The sequence below is a fragment of the Squalius cephalus genome (assembly GCF_949319135.1).
Source record: "Squalius cephalus genome assembly, chromosome: 23".
NCBI lineage: Eukaryota > Metazoa > Chordata > Actinopteri > Cypriniformes > Leuciscidae > Squalius > Squalius cephalus.
Genome location: NC_137144.1, coordinates 19,540,833 through 19,562,930, shown reverse-complemented (window position 1 = coordinate 19,562,930; position 22,098 = coordinate 19,540,833). Strand labels below are relative to the sequence as shown.

At 37.0% G+C, this 22,098-nt stretch overlaps 2 protein-coding genes across 3 annotated transcripts; one reads left to right on the top strand and one right to left on the bottom strand.

Annotated features, from left to right (window-relative positions):
* The first annotated feature begins 236 nt into the window (after positions 1 to 236).
* Positions 237 to 4,676, top strand: cstpp1 (centriolar satellite-associated tubulin polyglutamylase complex regulator 1). 2 transcript variants are annotated; one of them, XM_079860285.1, is made up of 9 exons: positions 237 to 612; positions 783 to 885; positions 1,007 to 1,137; positions 1,242 to 1,326; positions 1,423 to 1,505; positions 2,083 to 2,278; positions 3,861 to 3,970; positions 4,064 to 4,127; positions 4,319 to 4,676. In XM_079860285.1, the coding sequence occupies exons 1-9, from the start codon at positions 564 to 566 to the stop codon at positions 4,485 to 4,487; spliced, it is 990 nt and encodes a 329-aa protein (XP_079716411.1). In that variant the 5' UTR covers positions 237 to 563; the 3' UTR covers positions 4,488 to 4,676. The 2 variants fall into 2 exon arrangements, with proteins under 2 accessions (XP_079716411.1, XP_079716412.1); XM_079860286.1 differs by having other exon boundaries at positions 453 to 612; positions 4,064 to 4,154.
* Positions 4,677 to 5,026: 350 nt separating this feature from the next.
* On the bottom strand, positions 5,027 to 20,305 carry mapk8ip1a (mitogen-activated protein kinase 8 interacting protein 1a). Its single transcript, XM_079860277.1, has 10 exons — positions 19,998 to 20,305; positions 15,975 to 16,056; positions 12,510 to 13,499; positions 11,795 to 11,867; positions 11,003 to 11,172; positions 10,816 to 10,919; positions 10,574 to 10,690; positions 9,442 to 9,512; positions 8,569 to 8,667; positions 5,027 to 7,993 (listed from the first exon to the last, which is right to left on the bottom strand). Exons 1-10 carry the CDS (start codon positions 20,301 to 20,303, stop codon positions 7,921 to 7,923), a joined length of 2,085 nt encoding a protein of 694 aa, XP_079716403.1. The 5' UTR covers positions 20,304 to 20,305; the 3' UTR covers positions 5,027 to 7,920.
* Between the last annotated feature and the right edge of the window lie 1,793 nt (positions 20,306 to 22,098).

The window sequence follows — 22,098 nt, the reverse complement described above, 5'->3', positions numbered from 1 at the left end:
AATACAGATCCTCATCCTCGTGGATTAGTATTTAAATGGAAAGCCATATGGGCGCAGTAAACAGCTGTGCTGCTGCGCATGCGCGGGTTTCCATAGCCGCGGCTGCATCAACAAAAACTGACGAAACACAAGCCGAGCATTTTTCAAAAACGAGGGCGAGACTCCACCCAGCGCTCACTTCCGTGTTGTGTCATGTGCTGCTCGACCGCGTCGTCTATTGGTTGTTTTATATCCCTGGATGAATTTGAGCCAAGATACTGTGGTAATGACTCAAATTCGAAATAAATATTCCTGGAAAACACGCAAATATTGAATTCCAGTGATCCTATATTTTTAAAATAAGATAATAAAGTGTATTTAAACAGAGTAATATAAAGGTTTACCTTTAATTTTAGCACGGAGCCCTAAGAAACTGTGCGCATGAATCCTTACTAGCCTATTTGATGCGCTTTAGTCAGTGTAGAGTGGGCACACTGACCGCTAAAGCATCTTTAAGGACATTCTGAATGGGCTACCAGGAGAGTCATGAACCGCATCTGCATCCCAGCAAACCATAAAAAATCATGAAAATGAATACGGATCGTTTCAGCCTCACTGTTGACGAGTATTTAGGTAGGCTATGTTACGGTTGTCCCTTGTGTGGTTGTTTTGTTGGTGCGCAGACTGATGAACTGCAGTCGTTTCCAAGATGCCTGCTTGCAGAATGATTGACAGTTGCATTAAAAAGTATTAACACAGACACACTACTGTCATGGCATCGCCTTTTCTTTTTTACTTTCCAGCTGAAACGAATGTCCTCTTCTATCTCAATGATGCAGTCACACAGCTACTTGAACATAAAGAGGAATACACTCAGTTTGGTGTGGTCCGATATTTTGCAGAATAGTAAGTTATTATAAATAATTATTATACACATTATCATGGTACTCCATGATACTAAAGCTAATAGAGACACTACCATGGTACATGTCCCAAAGTATAACATAATCGAATAATAATTTTGCAGTTTTGCTAGTGTGAAGAATGGGAATCATGTGCTCTTCAGGGAATTCAGTTACATCAAAGCAACACCTCATAACAGAGAGTCTTTCATCCATATCTTCTGGAAATGCTTCCGACAGATTGGAAAGAATGGGGGTGAGCAGAGGCAAATACGCCATTTGTCATGCCACTACACTTTACTTCAGTTGTTTGTATTGTTGTTTGGTACATCGAACAAATGCAGCTGTTTCTTTTTGCAGATCTGTTGGCAATGTCAGAATACAGTTCACTTTTACAGCTGTTGTGCCCTGACTTTCCCACCGAGATGGTACAGAACACAGCCAGGTAATTTCATATTTGCTGTTTGATGATTCTTTGACGTTTCCCTCCTTTCACATTGAGATTTAACTGAATAACTTTAATGTTTTCTCTCTATCGCAGGATTGTCCTGATAGACGATGCCACTGACTGTCTGTCATTCTCCGATTTTATTTATTCATTCCAAATCCAGTTCTATTATGAAGGTATTTAACTAATAATATAATATAATATACTATAATATTAAAGGTATAGCGGAGGATTTTTTACTTCCAGGTGGATCACCTATACTATTGGTCCTCCTAATTGTCAATCATTCTGGTGAATCAATCAAACTTTTCAAAAAGTGGAGAGGGCGGGTCTTATCTAAAATTCGGAAAGATCCTCCACTATACCTTTAAGCTGCACTTTGCTTATAACGTCTGTATGTCTGTAAATCACATAACCTACTTTGTGGTAAACATATTAAGTGAATTCAAAATGTTTAATTATAACCACTTATAGCAATTAAAAAACATAAAATTTTCCTTATACATTCATATAAAATGAAAAGTAAAATCCTGATGTTAAGAAATTAGATTCAGGTTTTATTTCTTAACCACCCAATCGCAAAAGCACTGGTGATATTTAAAGGTCTTGCTAACACAAAAGCTGCACTTGACCTTGAGATTTGAACAGGTGTAACAAAAGGCCAGTGACATCATCACCACGTGTAAGCGTTTCCATGGTTACTGGAGGCTCCTCCTTTCATCAGAATGATCTAATCTTCATCCACTTTCACAGAGTTTGTAGAGAGTGTGTCTGTGATTTACCAAGACCTGTTGTCCGGGAAGAACCCAAACACCGTCATAGTCCCGACCTCCACCTCGGTGGAACAGTTATCCAGCGCAGCCAACGAGGAGCCGGACGCTCAAGAAGGCGTAGACTCCTCCATCTTTTGTGAATGTATAGAGGGACTTTGTGAGAGGTTCAAACACAAGTAAGACATTCATTCATTATTTATACACTATTATAGTATTTATTATAATAGCTTTTATTTTTATATTTTCAGGTATCATTTTGATTTAAGTTTAATTAATTTTGTTATGTGGTTTTAACATTTTAATTTTTTTAAATATGTTCTTGGCTTTTATTATTTTTAATACATTTTAAAAATTTGTTTCAACTTAAAATGATTTATATCAATTAGTTTCCAAGGAAACGTTTTAATTTAATATTTATATTTTATTGCAATTTTATTTCAATGACAGAAAATTATCTTTAATATTTTTAGTTAACAATCACAACACTAGCTCCATTTAATTCTGCTGAATTACAGCAATTTGTTTCTCAGTAAGTATAGAAAATGTGTGCAGATTTATTGTGGACCTATATTTAAAGGAGCTGTATGTAAGAAATGTATTTCAATTAATCATAAAATGGCCCTGATATGTCACTAGACATTAAGAAAGCATGTTCATTTCAAATACTTATATCACTGACAACAGTAGTACGGCCAGGATATTGTCATTTAAAAAGTGAAGTTGCAGCCCTCAACTGATGTTGATGTTGTCATCTTGTGTTTTGGCCTGAAGTCCCACCCTCCACCTATCTACCAATCACGAAGTCAGAAGTGTTTCGGCATCTGGGTTGCCAGCTCTGCTGTAGTTACCACAGCTACAGCTCCTTGTTGCAGCCTACGTTCCTGCTGGATCCTGCAGCATATCTGGCAACCTCGAGTCAGGGGGGAGGGGGAGGGGATACAGTGTGATTGCAGTACCAGTTTTGGCCACAATCTTACATACAGCTCCTTTAACTTATAAGTAACAAATGAATAAGAAAAATATATATATTATTAAATGATTTAATTTACTACTTAATTTTATTATGTTGTTGCATCTATATTTCAATAAAATTAGAAAATAATATTAGGCTTATATACTAAGTTTTACTCTACAATGGAACCTACTATAACCATCCTCACTTGTGTTAGGGAAAGTTACTTTTAAAAGTAATGCATTACAAATTGTACAATATTGCATTAATACTCCTTAAAAAGTAACTAATTGCGTTACTTAGTTACATTTTATGGAAAGTAATGCGTTACGTTATTTTAGCGTTACTTTTTCTCACCATGGCTTGGCTTGCTTGTTTGTTTTTTCATAACAAAAAAAACTGTAAAACTTTAAAAACTGTAAAAAAAAAAAAAAAAAAAAACTTTGGCAACTGTAAAGGCCCTTTCAAGCCAAAAGTGAAATGAATAAGCCTCATGCTGAAGGAAATGCAAATTCACGCCGGTACAGTAACCTCTCAGCTGTGCTTCCATTGAATTCTGGATTGCAGAAGAAAAGGACCCAGGAGAAGAAAGTTTATTAACACTCTTTACTTCAGTAATAATAATCATAAAAAAGAAACATAAATGTGATGTTTAACGGAAGTCATTTGTGCTTATTAGTATGGTTGAATTGGTTCATCAACTTTACAAGTTACTTTAAAAAAGTAATCTGATTACGTAATTTGCGTTACTTGTAATTTGTTACCCACTAACTTTAGAACATGATATTGATCTCATCTTTTCCCAGGTTTCCCTCCATTGTTGCCATTAAGGAGATATTAGAGAGCAGTCAGCGAGTGTCTTTCTATAGCTTTCTGATGGCCTTGGCCAAACATGAGGGAGTAAACCAAGACATCAGTGAGTATTTGCTAATATAAAACGCTTACTTGTATTTCTGAATACATGTAACTTTTGAACTGAATGCTTTATCTTCTTTCATATAATTATCAGGTGCTCTTCCCAATAAATCGGACCTGCTGATTGATCCAGAGATGGACCAGGAGCTGGAGAGACTGTGAGAGAGACGGACTTGCTTCAAAGAGTATATTACAGTCACTTGCTGGTTAACTAAAACGTCTTTTATTAAAAGACGGAGAGCGTGCTAACCATCTTTTTATATTTAACACATTTTATTGAACGCTAATATGCTAGAGGGTAGATTTGAGATGTAATAGATTTGACACTATGTTTCTGTGAATCTTCCAGCATAGCTCAAGTTGCCATCAGCCCAACGTCCAACAACAGCAGCAGCAGCGCTGCGGGACAGAAGGAGACCTCCAAGAAGGCCTCGCCGCGCAAGTCCCTGCACCAACGCAAGAGGATCGAAATGGAGAGCGACGGTTCCACGGAGGAGACAGACTCCTCTGAGAATTAACACGCATATACCTGCTTGCTAGCATCTTTATGATTTTTTAGACAGCGGTTATGCTGGTTCACTGATTTGATTAGACAAGTGCTGATGCATCTCTCTGCCTGTCTGCGCTCACTCTTCCATTTCTATGGGCTACACTGTAACCCACTTACTTTCAATGCTGAAACCATAAAATAAACAAATTAGCCATCCATATTGTGTCTGAAATGTCAATTATTTAATATTAACTTCTTGTTATAGAACTGTTGTATAAAGGAAACCGTAGTACAGTAATTGATCTGTAATATATGTATATAATAAATTATAAATATAAGAACTCTGATAGCACGTTGCAGGACTAGCTTACAACACTGAACCAGACTATTTAAATGTTGAGGAAGCAATCTCATTGGTTGCAGGACTAGCAAAGGCCAATCAGCGTGTGCCATGCAGTAATGATGTGATTGCATGTAAACCTTACAGTCTATGATGTAAACCTATCAGCATGCGCCCTCTAGAGTTTCATGACTGATATACTGTTAGCAATAACACACCGGTACAATCCATTTACAAATAGGATTTAATTTTATGGATTCCACAGAACAGTTATGATCATTCAAAAAAAACAAAAACAAAAAACAATGTACAGTGATAACAGATGAAATAGGCACAACTTGTGATTTTGCAGGATCGGTTCGCAAATATTTTTTGCAGACACAAATGGTCACCAGCTTTCAAAATGGCCACACCAAGCAAAATATCTTCACGCACAGTGAGAAACTGTTCTACAGAACGCCATTTCTGCAGATTATTCAATTAAGACTGCTCATTTTGTGAATATTGCATATTAGGTAAGCGCATGCTGTGAGGATGTGCCATTTTGAAAGGACTGGTCAAGATGGGTCCATTTTAGGCCTTGGCTTTAATAAAACTTTTCCTTTTTTTGTATCAGGAAAACAAAAAATGAGTAAGCACAAATTTTTCACTACCAGGCAGCAGTATTCCTCAGCACCATTTATACAGGCCTTTCTGTCATTATGACAGTGTTGCATCCTCTCCTTATATATATTTCAGGTGCCAGAATAATATATACTTTGAGATCTTTCCATTTTGTATAGTAATAAATAGGATATCTAATATAATATGTAAAAAGAAAATAAAATTATTTGGTTTTCACAGCTACATATGCCAGGGATTCTGAGATTGAACCAGAATGCAAAAAGGCCCAGACTATGCTCTGTTTAACAGAGCAACGGGAATCTAAGCACACATAAACATTGAATACGAGAACCAAAAAGAAAAAGCATTCACAGAAGTAAGCATGGATGCTATATTGTATTTGTGAGACTTTGTAGTGCGCAGATAAACGGCAGCAAGTACCCAATTTAACCTACACCACTTGAAAATGTGGCATTGTTGCCGTAAACACTGGAAAACAATGAAAAAGTAGCTCTATGGAATGGACAAGGGAAAAATGTGGAATGGAATTCTATGTTAAAGGGGTGGTTGATTATGATTTACCTTTTCTAACTTTAGTTAGTGTGTGATGTTGCTGTTTGAGCATAAACAACATCTGTAAAGTTACAACGCTCAAAGTTCAAAGCAAAGGAGATATTTGCTTTTAGAGAAATCGTTTTTTAAGGACTACAACAAATGGCTGGTAGGGACTACACGACGTTCCTCCCGGTTAGTGACATCACCAACCCTTAAATTTACATAAACCCCTCCCCCGGGAACTCATTTATAGATTATCATGACAGAATATGCTAATCAATGACTAGAAGACTCCACATCAGCAACATAAACCCATCAACTAACCATTCAGAAATGTCCTGTTGGTTTCTACATGTTGTCACTTCTTGAGTCTCTCCATCATTGTCGGACTCCGGTTTGAACATAAAAGGCTAAAAGTTTTTGAAATTTTCAGTGCATGTCCGTGTGAGGTAAAAGGACACAAGCTGTTGAAGCTCCGCCCTCTGTGCCGGGAGCAGCAGTTCATTTGCATTTAAAGGAACAGACACAACAATGCGTTTTTGCTCACCCTCAAAAAGTGAATTTTTTTTTAACATGCTATATAAAAATATCTGTTGGTTATTTTGAGCTAAAACTTCACATACACACTCTGGGGACATCAAAGACTTATTTTACATCCTGTGAAAAGGGCATTATACCACCCCTTTAATGCTCTAGGGGGCGTTCCTACAGAATACCTTTTTTCCATTCCACTGCACTACTTTACCATTGTTTTTCAATGTAAAAGCGCTAGACGAATGTTGTTAACCATTGCACTTGCACATGACATGTCTACACTGGATGCAACCATTGTCAGCTCGAAGCAGTCCATACTGGACGCGACAAAGCAACCATTGCAAATCCATTTGTCCTTCATATCAGAAGTAGTGCGAACACATGAAGTTCATCAGAAATAGAACGGGGCATCAGTTTACTGTCGCGTCGCATTCACTGTAGACAGCATCACTGATTAGAATGAGTTCTATTTGCTTTTTCGCATCACGTTGTACTGCGGTGTAGACACGGCAATTAAAAACATGGCTCTCAAGTTAAAAGTTTGTCAGCTTTTAAAAAAAATGCGCTTTTTGTTCCACTGACCTGTCTCTCACATTTTTTAGAGCAAATACACAATCTGTGTGAACAATCCCCTAGACGATCGTGTTTGAACTTTACATTCACATCTCACGTCTTCTGAGTTCTCTAAAACGCGGCAGTCAGTCAACGCGTCTCTAGACCTTGCATTTTTTTTCATTCCACTGACATTTTTTACTCTCAAAAACGCGTTCCGGGTGAATTGAAATCAAGTAGCTTTCCGTAGGATTCCTATTGATTTCAACTATGAAAATTCGCTAAACAACGATAAATGTGACTGCACTTTAATGCTCTGGATCAGGATTCATAACCTTGGGTTCAAAGAGTTGCTAATACGATGTGGGAAATGTTGGAAAGTGGTCTTAACCTGTGGTGCAAAGCGGGTCAGGGACACCAGATGGACAAACTGGGCTGAATTCAATTACATGGCTCACATCCGTTCTGAGTGAAGAAGGACGAGCCCCAGTAAAGCTTTGGTTTCTGAGAAAAACTTGGATTTTGGATCCAGTCTAGCTTTATGATCTCTTTCTGTCCATCATTAATGCATCAAACATTGTGCTTCGAATTAATTCAAATGAAACCAAACTTCGCACAGAAATGATCTTTACAAGTTACATCGAACATTTTTTTTGTTATTAAACTTCGTAAGGCTTTACACCAGTCAATAATACTCAAGATGTACGAGGTGAAAGTAGTTGCGGTGTGGCCGATATCCGTTTCGATTTTAACATTTGTCTGAAATAGACGTCAACATTATATTATCAACATGACACGTTACAAAGAGGATTAAAACCACCATCATGCAACACCTCATATAGTATGTGATAATGCAAAAATACAAATAGACCGAAGGTCATTCGAGGAAGATGTCTTCTGTCGGACAGGAATATTCCATATTTTCTTTGTAGAATTGCTGAAAAGCTTTCCTGTTCAAACAAAGAAAAACTATTTACATACATATTTATATTGTGTGCAACAAAGTCATATTTTAACTGCATTTTGGAAAGGTCTAGATGTGATTTTAGAGAGTTTTGTTTTTATTTATGCTTTACTCAGATACAGAACCGAACACAAAAGTGAGTTAGTGCCATATTTTAAAATAACTTTTAGTAGATTGATGTAGGTAAAATTTATGTAAAAATGTTCTGAGAAAGTGTATAATTTTATAACATGTTTAGATAATATGATGTCCCTCCGGCTCATATATGACCTTCAAACAACTAACAACTATCAAATCACACATTTGTATAGGCTACTACTGTATATGTATCTCTATTATTGACTCGTATTACTCGTATAATACTCGTACTCGGCAAAAGTGCTTTATCCGTACCGGATACTCGTTTCAGCCGAGTATACGGCTCAACTCTACTAAATATAGTATTAAGCAAAAAGCAGTATATCAAATAAGTGGGATATGCCTCAAATACATAAGTTAGTGTTTCAAGAGGAAATAAGTCGAAAGAAAATCGTGTAATCTTGAAGTGACTGGAGAACTCACCCTACAGATTCAGCCAGTTTTGTGGTTGTATCATCTGAGAAGAACACATGACAGGCGAATCTCTGGTATGCTGGATGTTTCGTTATTAGTCCAAAATACCTGAAAGAAACACACAAGAGTATTTACTGTCAAGTATGTGACTCGATTGTCATTGTTGTGTGTTCTCTTGGTTTCCTGTGGGGGGCGGTGTAGCTAGATAAAATGGGGTTATTGTATTTACAGCTTTACATAAGTGACCACAAGCTCTCAGTCCCAGATTAAGAATCTTATATTAGTCACTGCATCTAAACTACCATTCAGATTTTGAAAGAAATTAAGGATGCATTAAATTGATCAATAATGTTACAAAATATTTCTATTTCAAATAAATGCTGTTCTTTTGTATGTTCTATTCATTAAAGCATCCTGAAAAATGGTTTCCACAAAAATATTGATATTTCAACAGAGATAATGATAAGAAATGTTTCTTGAGCAGCAAATCTTGAAATCAAAATGCAATCTTGTATGCAAATGAAAGCATACTATTTTAGAAGGATCATATGTCAGTGATTACTGGAGTGATGATGCTGAAAATTCAGTTGTGTATATTTTATATTTTAAAATATATTAAAATAGAAAATAGTTGTTTTAAATTGTAATAATATTTCACAATATTACTGTTGTTAATGTATTTTTGATCAAACAAATTCAGCCTTTGTGAGCATGAGACTTAAAAAAATATTGCCAACCCCAAACCTTTGAAAGGTAGAGTACGCAAAAAATCAATTATTAAAATTTACTTCAATTATTTTATTAATTTATCTAAGCCCTAATTCACCCTTATTTTTCTAATAAAAGCATGATGAGAAAAACCATGCATTTGTTCAAACTCACTTGTTATTCTTTGGATGGCATCCGCAGAAGGAGATGTTTTTCAATTGGAAAAAGTGAAAGCACTTCTCACCCTGAAAAATATGAAAAGAAAGACTGAGTGGTCTAATCAGCAGCAGGGATTGGAAAACATTAGTGTAAGCAGGAAGCACATGATGTCACTGCAGTGTGAGGTCGTCTCAGCCTGCGATTAACATAGCGCGCTCACAAATTCACTCAGAGGGGCTTAGGGGGCGAGACTCCCCCGCATTCTTAAGACGCTTCATTGCTTAACTGTGGAGCCGTAAATGTTGCGTCACAGAGTTCAGACGAGTTGAAGAGCCTTTTGGTGGCAACATCTAGTCACACTAAACTAGACGCCAACTCCATGGGGTCAAATGTCAAAAGTCCATTTCCAAATCACAAATCTACAGGTAATATTGCGAGCGCTTCAAACAGTGCCGTGTGGTGTATGCCTACTATGCTATTTCATGTCATCATTCATTTTTCAAATATAATTTATATTTTTAAAAATATTTTTTTTAAATAATTTGAATATTTAGATTAAACTCCTAATATTTTCTAATGAATATTATATTATTACATTTATAAATAATTTTAATTTAATATGAATTTATCCAAAGTGTTTCTTCTAATGCAAAACTTCAAAACGTTTTATTGAGATTATTCTTTATTAATAATTATTTCACAGGTTTAAATTAGTTAACATCACTTTTACTAACAAAAGGCATATCCTTAATGACATCATCTTTCAGGAAGTGACATCATTTTGGTAGGACAACAATAGAATTAACATGAGCAAGTATTTTCAATAGATTTTATGACTTATGTAAGGTTTTTGTAGCATTAGTCGGTGTCGCTCAGTTTAAAATATTCCATCCATGGAAAAAATGATAGCAATTGATATCAGAATATTTCACTATCAGATTAATTCAAAGATTTAAAAATATAAAATATTTAAAATATAAGTTTAAAACATCAAAATTAAATTGAGCCATTAAATCCTTTACTGAATTACTTCCATAAATAATAACACAACATATTCATTTGATAAGGTACTACATGACAGGAACGATTATATGCTTGGCGAGTAATTTTTAGGAAAAATATTATAGTTATTCTGAGGTATACAAACCCTTTCAGAAGTCCGACAGTCATCCTGAACGATGATTTTCACTCCTCGTGTGTTGATTTCCAGAATGCAAGGCGAAGGGGGGCTGAACTGCATTGTTGTTCTTCTGTTTGATGCTATCTGTTGACATAATCAGATTGCGTATGAACATCAGATTACATATGAACAACAACATAACATGAAATTATTATGTAAATATATGGAAATCCAGGGCAGAACTATAATACAGAAATGGATTAGTATACCTTGTGCATGGCGGCACAAAGCACATCGTTCCCTTTGTGATACGGCACTTGAACAGATCCAAGGAATTTCACCCAGAATTTGTCCATCCAGTCACGTTTGACCTCTGAATAATTCACAGCAAACAGACATTATTGCACAATGTACAAAAATTGAAATACTCAAAATTCCATAGCAAAGCCTTGTTACCTTTAACAAGTTCATCCTTTGTCACCTTGACGGCGTAGAATGCAGGAAAGATGCCTCTGGATCCAGTGCGCATGTTGTAGCCCTCACACCACAGATCCTCGGCCTGCAACTCGACCAGTAAGGGGTCATCCGCCTCCAACTCCAACTCATCATCATGGCGAGGAATAAACCTGTGAACGAGCCAAAATTAGGAATGCTCAGGTCAAATGTGGTGTGATTAGGAGATCTCCAAAAAAACTGAGTTTAGGGAACTACGCATGAGTAGAGTGTGACTTTGTACAAAATATTAATTTGTATGTATAGATCTGTCCTATTACTCATGTTTTTTTGTTTTTTTGTGCTGTCATCTTGTTTGGCTGTAGTTGGTTTGTGGGTGAATTTCACTACAAATCAAAAGAATAAACCTGTTTTTAGTACAATTACTTTGCATTGTGATATTTTCATGACAAAATGATACTTAAAATAATAACAACAACAATAATAAAACAAATACAGTAAGGAAACAGTAATACAAAGCATGTTATTTTTATGCTTTTTTTACTTTTTATTATTATCACTTGAATTCTATTCAATTAAAAAAGTAATTACTGCATACATTAAATGCAGTACATAACTTGAGTGTATTCATCTCTCAACTTAAATATGATACAATTTCTTATAATAAAATGAAGAAAATTAAAAAAAACTAATGGTCTTCAAAAAATATGCTGTTTCAATATCCCTTTTAAGTCACTTTTTTGTTGTGCTTTTTAAATGAGATGAGTGCATCTCAGGCTTTGATTGAATCTTTACCTGAACACTGCTCTGTGGCTCTGTTCTCTTTCCTCTCCATTAATAACACAGGAGAAGAATCCAAACTCAGCCCCTAAGTGGGAGAACAAACGTTCATTGTCACTAGAACAACAAGGGAAAGAGACATTTCGGCAGGTAGTGCTTGTTGAATTTCATAGTCTTGCTCCTGGCTTGTGAAAGGCGGGTCTGATATTAGCAAACCAGTTAATAAGGAAAATCTTTGCAACTGTTGTATTATGTATTATGGAAGGGGCGCCACAAGGTTCAACCCTTGGACCTTTGCCATTCTTGCTAGGCTTTTTCACACCGCAATTGCATTTTTTGGTAAAACCACTCCACATAGCCATTTATTCTCAACCCTTCTACAGGACAGGTTATGACATAAAGCCATCATCTACTGGGAGTGCATGGTCTTTAGAGGAAATTATTGTAACATATTTGAAGGAATAATAGAGAAGCTTCACAAACTTTTCAATGCCATTACAAATCTGGGAAGGATATTATTTTTACATAACTCAGATTTTGTGTGGCTGAAAGAAGAAACTCATAAACACCCAGGATGGCTTGAGTGTGAGTATGGGTGAACTATTCCTTTAAGATCTGTGCACATTTGCAACAAACCCCCAAGTGAAAAACTTTTTTTTTTTTAAGAACATGAATTCTAAATGAATTAATTTCTAAATTCCAAACTACTTTCTAAGCTCATACTACTCACCAGAGAAACGTGACCGTCCATTCACAAAGACATTCTTGAACTTGCGGGTACGGGGCATGTCTGAGGTGGTGTCTGTGGTGGATTCCGCAGACAAACAGGAAGTGTCTCTCCTCATGCTCGTCGCTCCCGACTCTTCCTCCTCTTCGTCCGCGTCCTGATCCTCCTCATCATCGTCGATGGCAGACTCGTAGACTGTATTGTCACTGTCACTTTCGTAACCTTTGTAGCAGTCCTTGATGCTCACTAGCTCGAGCTTAGCATGCTCATCCACCACCAGGGTGTACTTGACCGAGTCATATGTCAGTCCTGAAGCATCCGTGCTGACCGCCATCGTCTTTAAGGTTCCCTTGTCCTCCTTCGCCACTTTGGGCTTGCGGGTTTCAGCCCACTGACTAGCATCCCCCGGGTCGCTGAGGCTGACAGTCCGGCATGGGGGTGTGGGTGGATACACCTCATCCTCCTCGCTAATGGAGGGGTTCGGACAACCCGCCGATGGGTAGTTGTGAAGGGGAGGAATCTCTGTGTCCGAACTAATGGACATGCGATTGCTGTCGCTGCTCTGGGACAGAAACGGTCGCTCCTGCTCCCCGTTAACCGGCGTGAGGTGGATCTCCTCAGTGGCATTTCCTACGGAAATGCGATAGTCCTTGTTTTTGTCGACCGACTGGTCACACGTATCTTCATTCTCCACAGGATACTGCACTTGTTCCCGATAGCCATTGACGGTGTGATACCGGGCTTTTTCCTTGCAAATGATCGGGATGTCAAGGACACCCTCTATGAGGGTCACTTCCGTGGATTTTTCCCTCATGACTGCCTGTGTGAGGGGCGCCACCACTTTGGGGTTGTTCAACTTGTCCTGCTGCTTGGTGCGAACGGCTGAGGCTTTATTCGTGGAGGAGGCAGGGCCTCGTGGTTTGGTGTCAGCCCTAGCCTGAACTTTGTCCCCATCGGTCTGGCTAACCTGCTCAGGTTTGGCCGCCGGATCTCCTGTTTCACACACAGAAGATTATACATTAGGCAATAAGCCTAATGGAGGAAAACATTTGAAGGGGGTTATGTAAAAATGTCAGTTAATGCCTCATAAACACAAAATAATACATTTAACTCAGCACAGGAAATAATGAATCCTGATGATTTTTAAACCAGTATAGAAATTCTGTTTCATTATAATTAATCAACTGAAGAAATTCACCAAGAAATACGACGTCACAACAATTTTTAAATATGCGAACCTAAAAGAAAATAAATGATTAATGAAACGATGAGACTAAAGTAGCGACAGATCTTTTCTTCTGTATTATGATGTATATTCGAGTGAAACGGATTATCAAAAAGAAGAAAATGTAGGGCGGGTCTTTGTTCAATACATTGCTTGTTGATTGGATGGAGGCAGATCTGAATGCGAGCTTGCAGTTGATTGTAAAATAAGGGCGGGGTTTAAGCAGACTATATGATTGAAGAAGTCCATCATACATCATCTAGTGTGTTGTTTCACTGGAATACATTAGCCCTATTCCCATGGGACAAGTATTACCTGGTGACCTCTAGTCATTTGTAATAATTGCGGAGATTGTCTGTGATCTTAAAGGGGTGGTATAATGCCCTTTTCACAAGATGTAAAATAAGTCTCTGATGTCCCCAGAGTGTGTATGTTAAGTTTCAGCACACAATACCCCACAGATATTTTATATAGCATGTTAAAATTGTCACTTTTTGAGGGTGAGCAAAAACGCACCGTTTTTGTGTGTGTCCCTTTAAATGCAAATTAGCTGCAGCTCTCAGCACAGGGGGCGGAGCTTCAAGAGCTCCTGTCCTTTTACCTCACACAGACATGCACTGGAAATGTCAATGTTTATGTTCAAACCGTAGTCAGACAATGATGGAGAGACTCAAGAAGAAGTGATAACATGTAGAAGCAACAGGACGTTTCTGAATGGTTAGTTGATGAATTTATGTAGCTTATGTGTAGTTATCTTCTAGTCATTGATTAGCATATTCTGTCATGATAATCTATAAATCTTGTTCCCGGGGGCGGGGTTTATGTAAATGATAGGGTTGGTGATGTCACTAACCCAGGAGGAAGCTCGTGTAGTCCCTACCAGCTGTTTGTTGTAGTCCTTAAAAAACGATTTCTTTAAAAGCAAATATCTCCCTTTGCTTTGAACTTTGAGCGTTGTAACTTTGCAGATGTTGTTTATGATCAAACAGCAACATTACACACTAACTAAAGTCAGAAAAGTGAAATCATAATCAACCACCCCTTTAATCCTGTGCGAATCGGCCATGTCTGTAATTTGTAAAGTAAAAATTCCCCCGCAAATGACCTACCATATTTTGCCGAACACCGAGGTCCTGTGATAATAGTCCCGTGCGAATCGGATCGAATTTTTTCAAGGTTTTTGTTTCCTGTGCGCTTTTTTATCCATCTTTCGCGAAGAATGGAGGCTGCGTTGGAGTGTTTTGATAGTATTTTGGGTGCTGGGTAATATCGCTATACACCATACAACTATACAATTTGCAGTAAGAGAAAGCTGAAAACCATCAGAAGAGCAAAAAGAATGATTAGATGGCGATGAATGACATGTATAGCAGCATGCGGTAAGGAACATTCTTCTGTTATGATATATCATACAGCTAGACCTATAATAACAAGACATTTCCAAGCAATAGCCTATTGACATCATATCCGGGAGATAAGTCAGTAAATTCGAGTAAAATCACAGGCTTCACTTATCCCGTACGAATGCGTCACACGAAATTCAGATGTGGGTGGGGGGGGGGGGGGGGGGGGGTTCTAAATCACACGAGGTCCCCGGATAATACTAATACAGTGCGAATAGGGCTTTAGTTATGGTCTTCCAAAAATAAAGAAACATGCACGGATGAATTGTTCACGATAAGATAGTTTAACATGCATTTAGAAAGCTATGAATTTTTATTTCAGGCTGTCTTTAAGGTAATGCGTTTAAGTCTGTGGACTCGGTGCTAATGCTTACACACACCAAATGCAAATTTACCATCATCAGCAAAGTATACAATTTTAGTATATAGTAAAAGCATGACAATTGGGACATAGCCTGGTAGCCACAGTGTTTACACTCCTTAATGGATTACACTGGGACAGGAGAAAGTATTTTATCATAGACGACATTTAAACACATGTTTTCATACTTCTAGTTAGAGTCAGACACAAGTGACATCAGATGAACTCTCTGGGTAAGTAGATTGACGAAAATCCCATTAAGTTAATTACAGCACGTAAACACATTTTCATTCGGTGGAAGCGAATACTACAAAAACACCCACAATTATGAGACATATATTGTATTCCTTTCATTTATCTCATGGTAACTCCTCTAATGCATAGAAATGAGTTTGAAAAATGACTTGTTTGGAAAAAATGTAAGTCTCAGCAATTCATCAGACGTGTTCATTTGTGTGGTACGTGTGGCCATTACTCACCCTTAATGTGTGGTGATGAAGAACGGGTTTTCTTTTCTTTCCTTCGTTCTTTCTCACCAAAGGAATTGTTATTTATTGTGTCCTGCGAATAAAATGGAGAAAAAGAATGAGGGATGGATTTTTCAATATACAAAGTGCTGACAGGCTCAGATCAATATTGCTGAGATTAATCCTTACAAAAATAAATATGATAACCACATTTTTTGGACACTACCACGAAGATAATACATACATTCTCTACAGAACCTTAAAATAACAAATAAATAGGTATTTTAAAAATGTAATAATTTTAAAAATATAAGAATGTCATTGCATTAGAATGTGGAATGTATTTTAAATAATGGCAGCAATTTATTAATTAATAAATCTAATTTATTTATTTTTCACACTAAAACACAGAGACAGGCATGTGTACATCTCTCCATCCTGGATAAATGATTGATTTTGTCAGCATTACTACTTGCCACTACATTATTTCTATCATAGTGAAACCAGAAAGTATTTGAGTACAATCCATAAAGCAAGTGAGTTACAGGAAGTGCAGACCGACAGATTGATTTACCGCTCTTTCCTATCGCTGACTCACCAATTGACCATGCTTCTATAATGCACCTTTAACACAGACATTCCTATGTTGCCATAGCAATGCGCCCATCAACGATGCAGAATTGGCATGCGCGAGAGAGTGTCAGTGTGTGCGTATGTGTGGGGGTAGATAAGAACACACACTAGTGTTCGTGACGGAGGAGGAAGACACAGATGGCTGAAATGAGGCTCTTATCCAGTGACTCTAAAAACGGTATCAGGAAAGAAACCAGATGGGAGAAACTCTATCCCGACAATAAATTGCGATCTAGTTTAATAATCAAAGCCTGTCTCAATATATTCCTGTGGGTTTAGAATTATGCAATCTTTATAAATATATGACATTTAAATCTGAGAAAGATATACTATATGTATACATACATTAGTGGACAAAAGTGATGTCTGGAGCGTTTATTTGTTTTCAATGACACAAGTCCAATTAAACTATCAAAATATGACGATATTGTATATATATATTTTTAAATATTTTGAATATGAGTGAAGAACAAAACACTAAACTTGGTCTGACAAAAAAAGCAAAAAAAAAAAAGGCAAAACAACAGCTACAGGTTTTATTTTACTATGCAAAAAAAAAATATATATATATATTTTTTTTTTATTATTATTAGTTATTAATATTTTGTTGGTTCTCTCTTGTTTTTGCACATTCATAAATTCTTTGTATGACCGAATATAAAAATAAAACAATTGTCACCAAGCACTTGAACAAATTTCTTAAACAAATTAAACCAATTTTTAATAATATTTGAAAGAAGGGTGAAGATGTCAATTTTCCAAGGCCAGACATGACTTTTGGATTGGAGCTGAAATATTGATGACTCATCCTGCACTACATTGTTTCGTCCAATCAGATGCTTTCTAGAGTAAGAACGTATCTGCACCTAAAACCATATGCAAATAGCAAATCATGTTATACATCTGTGACAAACTAAAGGATTTTTTTTCGATATGTGTTGATTTAATAAAGTGTTTAAATAGTCAAAAAGGGCGGTATGTTTTAATACTTTTCCACAAAATTCAAAGAGATATATTAATAAATTAAAATAAAACATACTGTTTTCCTTTGTCAATAACGTGAGACGGTCAAAATCTACATGACCCTAATTAGTTTCTTAATGCGCATTCCTGGTGTTATTGTGGACAAATCATTGATGCATATTATTCGAAATAAAAAAATACATATATCTTTACAATCCTCTTTTGGCTGACATCACAGCCCCTCCAAAGTATGCCACGACTGTTAACAATTCAATAATTTCCTGATAAAATCAAGTCTTGTCCAACATTTTTAATTGTTGAATATCCCATTTCGCTCAGAAATGTGTTATATTACAGAAGTAATAGGTTGTCAATAGCGCTTCACATCTATTCAAAGGGTTTCAGCCAGGCCTCTAGCTTTCTAGCGGAAATATTTTCATCACAATGTCGATATTTTTACAGCAGACTTTTTCACAGTTTTACTTGTATTAATTACCCAATAACTGTGTAAAAGCTCTGTGCTAATTCCTCAAATGCCCTTTGAGCCCCGCGGCTGTGCCAATGCTGCAGACGTGGAGAGATTCAACAAGCCAAGATTACGAGATTAAAGACAGGGAAGCACATCTACAGTCATCCACCATCTTCTCTAGTTGTAAAACAGTCTGCAGTCACTAGCAACACTTTCATGTCAACCTCATAACCATAAATCAAATATCTTACAAGTGGGCTTTTGCAATTCTTAATAACAAACATTAGTTCTAATACATCCATGTTTTAGACATTCAGGACATTGGACTTTAGCCAGCACTAATGCTATAAGATGGTAAATATTGTTATGCAATAACCGCAGACCAAACAGATTAAACTGCATTGTGTTTAATGTGCATTTTCAGCTCAGTGCAGGTTAAAGGGTTAGTTTAGCATTCATTTACTCACCCTCGTGTCACTTCAAACCTGTATTATTGACCTATATAAAATGAAGATAATAATGGAATAATGTATTTTTGAGACTTTCAATGTATGTAAATGAGCAGCTGGAACGTTCAGCAAAATATTGTGATCTGAAATTTGAATTGACATGAGGGTGAGTAAATAATGACAGAATGTTCATTTATAATCATATGCCAACATCGGACACTACAGCAAGCATATTAACTAAACACTATTTGGTAACACAGAAAAGGTCAATTTGAGTTCAGCAAGTCTGGGTTGGAAGTCTTTTCAGGAGATAGCAGTGCTGCGCCATTACTTAAATCATTTAGTTCCCTTTGGCTCATTACCCACAATGCACTTCAAAATAGAGAGAGAGAAAGGATGTCTGCTAATGATTTACTTTAAAAAGGTAAAAGGTTAGATCAGTGTTTTTTAGTATTATATTATCTATACTTTGGACCCTTTTTAAATTTCCAATGTTCTCAGATGCAGAAGTCATCATAGTTGGGTAGACTTCTACAGTGGTGAACAGGAGACGACAGCAAATATAAACAATATAAATGTGTATATTCAATTTTTTAAAAATGAAAATATTAAAAACTCCCATATTTGCAATGTTGATAACTGTGGAAAAGTGTCATAACAGTCTGTGAAAAGGGTCCATTATAGTATTCATTTTTATTTTAATGTGTTTTTTAAATATATTTTTACTTCTAAAATAAAACTTAATTTCAGCGAAATAACTTCATTTTAGCGCATGGGAATTGTAATGGAGATTGAGGCTATTTTTCCCCCAACTAAAATTCTGATATCATCATATTTTTGAGGCAGTTCCCAAGTGAACATAATAAAACCAACAAGATTTTCACAAAATGTCAGATCAGAGTGTGTTACATTTCTATTGGGGCATGTTGTCACACAAGGTTCCTGGACAATAACAGTAGAAATGTTCACTATATTTTATGAAACTAAGAAATACTGAAGTGACCATTTGCTAACCCTAAAATGTCAATCTATTCCAAATTTACATTACACAGATCTCAAGACTTTAAAAAACAGTGCCACATATGACATCCAAAAAAAACGTTTTTTTACTCCCACCTTGTAATATCTTGTTCGAATCGCCCCATTAAAGTGCCGCCCCCTGCTGTTTGACCCTCACAGGTCAACAGTAATGATCCACTCACGCTCTTTCTTGTCGGATTGCATTACGCATGGAGGGCGGACAGCAGTGATTCATAGCAGGTGGGCCGAGCGGGAGCTCACAAACATGAAACGTCATCAGCATCAGCGGCCGGGAATATCAAAGAAAACCAAACGCTACGTGCCAACGATTTGCATATACACTGAAAATACACCCCATCCCTCCAGGGGAATGGCTCGAGATCTTGTTTGTGCGGAATAAAAAATCATCACTCTTACTGTAAAACAATTTCTAACCCCTGTTAATCTGCCTCGGACGCAAATCACAAGACCAAAGGCCGCTGCCCAAACTGTCCATCTCACCTGAGTCCTTGGCACTTGAGGGAAAAGATTCAGGGTGGTGGGTCTCTTGGGCCGGTAGGTATCCATGGCGACGGCAGGGATGAAATCCTTTAGCTGAGGCTGAGTGACAGGCAGCCCTGCGCCCTGCTCTTCCTTGTGGTTGTCATCGACGGCATCAACCGGCCGCCTCTCGTCCTCCTCTTCCTCCTCTTCTTCCTGGATTCCTCCCTCTGCATCAATCAGGTCCAAGTGGAGCATCTCCGTCTGCAGCTCCACCACCCCCCTCCTCCGGCCGCTCCTCGGCGTACCATTGGTCGGCTGGGTCATGTGATCCTGGGAAGAGCAGGCAGCAGAGCTTTAGAATCAAGAGCAAAGGAGCTGCAGTCAGAGGCAGCCGGCCAATCAGAGAGCTGTGATGACATCAGCCTGTGGCTCCCTTCCTGGCTGCTGTAAGGAAAGCTAATTCAATCCCAGAGAACAATGAGGCGTGTCACACGACATAGCAAAATAAACACACCCAGAAATGAGAATTTATAACATGTTCATTACATTAAACTGCCTCATTGCATTTGAATGCAGCAAAAACACTTATGTTACGATGCTAATTATTGTATAAAAAGATTGTGAAATCATAAATGAGGGATTTTTAAGTTTAAGTGATTAGATGATATCCATGGTCAGATGTGAATGGCTTTGACAGAGATAACTTATAACATGTTCAATAACGCTAATCTATCGTATTGTCTTTAAACACAGCATTTATTAGCATAAACATTTGTTATGATGCTAATTATCACCTATAAAAGCTTGTGAAATCATAAATGAGGGATTTTTGTTGACATTTAAGCGGTTAGATGATATCCATAGTCAGATGTAATTGACTTTGACACAGAAAGAATTTATAACGTTCAATAACGCTAAATTTCCTTGTCTTTAAACACAGCCTTAGCATAAACATTATTGTCATGATGCTAATTATTGCATTAAAAAAGCTTGTGCAAAGATAAATTAGCAATTTTTGCTTAAGTTTAAGTGGTTATATGATAATATCCATGATAAACAGTCAGATGTGATTGGCTTTGACAGAGAATTTACAACATTATGCTAAAAACTGAGTTGTTGTCTTTAAACAGCTATTCTTAGCACAAACACTTATGTTATATCGTCAATTGTTGCATAAAAAAGGTTGTGAAACCCTAAATCAGGGACTTTTGTTTAGGTTTAAGTGGTTAGATGATGATATCCATGATAAACAGTCCGATGTGATTGGGTTTGACATCTCCCCTCAGTGTTAATGTCTAATGCTAATTGACTGCTATGCTAATTGGTTCTGAACACAACAGCCTCTTGTGACCTTATACTCACTCATACTCATATGAATACTGAAATCTCGACACACATTCGGACCGCAATACATGGAAACTAATGCTGTGCCGTTGACCTAGAAATCTATTTTTGCTGTTGGGTAAACTGCTCGCCAAGCTCTGTACCTTCAAATGATTCCCCATTCAGCTCGAGACCGCATGACTGTGTCTCATGGAAAATAAGTGACTGTTTGGTTTCAGGGTGGAGAGATATAAACCACACATACACGTTTTACTTTGCGGTGGGGACTGCCTGTTGACGTCTACTGTTTTTGAATTAAGATAACTGTGATTACACTAATCATACTCTTTAGTTACAGACATTCTTTGACATTTTAATTAAGCAAAGGGGTTAGATCATGCAAAAGTGAGTTTTGGTCATCATTTGCTCACCCTCATGTCTTTTCAAACCTGTAAGACTGCCTTTTTACAGAACACAAAAGGAGATATTCTGCTGAATGTCCAAACTGCTCTTTTTTATACACTGAAAGCTAATGATGTTTGCCTAACACCTTCTTTTGTTTTCAACATAGTAATACAGCTAATAGTAATACAAGATACAGTTTTAAAACGACATGAGGGTGAACAAATAAACATTTTTGGATTCACTTTTTTAAAGGCAATATTTGTGCATGCACTGTGTCATCCTTTAAATGTAAAATACTTAAAGAGTTTAATAAATAAAATCACATCAGCTAATTAAACCAGTGATATATCATTTATTGTGGCCCATATATGCTATACCACAGAAGTGTAAT

Excerpts from the sequence above, each read along its gene's own strand:
- cstpp1 (XM_079860285.1), top strand. The coding sequence starts at position 564 with ATGAAAATGAATACGGATCGTTTCAGCCTCACTGTTGACGAGTATTTA. Across the intron at positions 886-1,006 it reads GTCCGATATTTTGCAGAATA|TTTTGCTAGTGTGAAGAATG; the intron begins GTAAGTTATTAT and ends ATAATTTTGCAG. Across the intron at positions 1,506-2,082 it reads AATCCAGTTCTATTATGAAG|AGTTTGTAGAGAGTGTGTCT; the intron begins GTATTTAACTAA and ends CCACTTTCACAG.
- mapk8ip1a (XM_079860277.1), bottom strand. The coding sequence starts at position 20,303 with ATGACCCAGCCGACCAATGGTACGCCGAGGAGCGGCCGGAGGAGGGGG. Across the intron at positions 11,868-12,509 it reads TGGACGGTCACGTTTCTCTG|GGGCTGAGTTTGGATTCTTC; the intron begins GTGAGTAGTATG and ends TCTCCCACTTAG. Across the intron at positions 10,691-10,815 it reads TTTGTGCCGCCATGCACAAG|ATAGCATCAAACAGAAGAAC; the intron begins GTATACTAATCC and ends TTATGTCAACAG.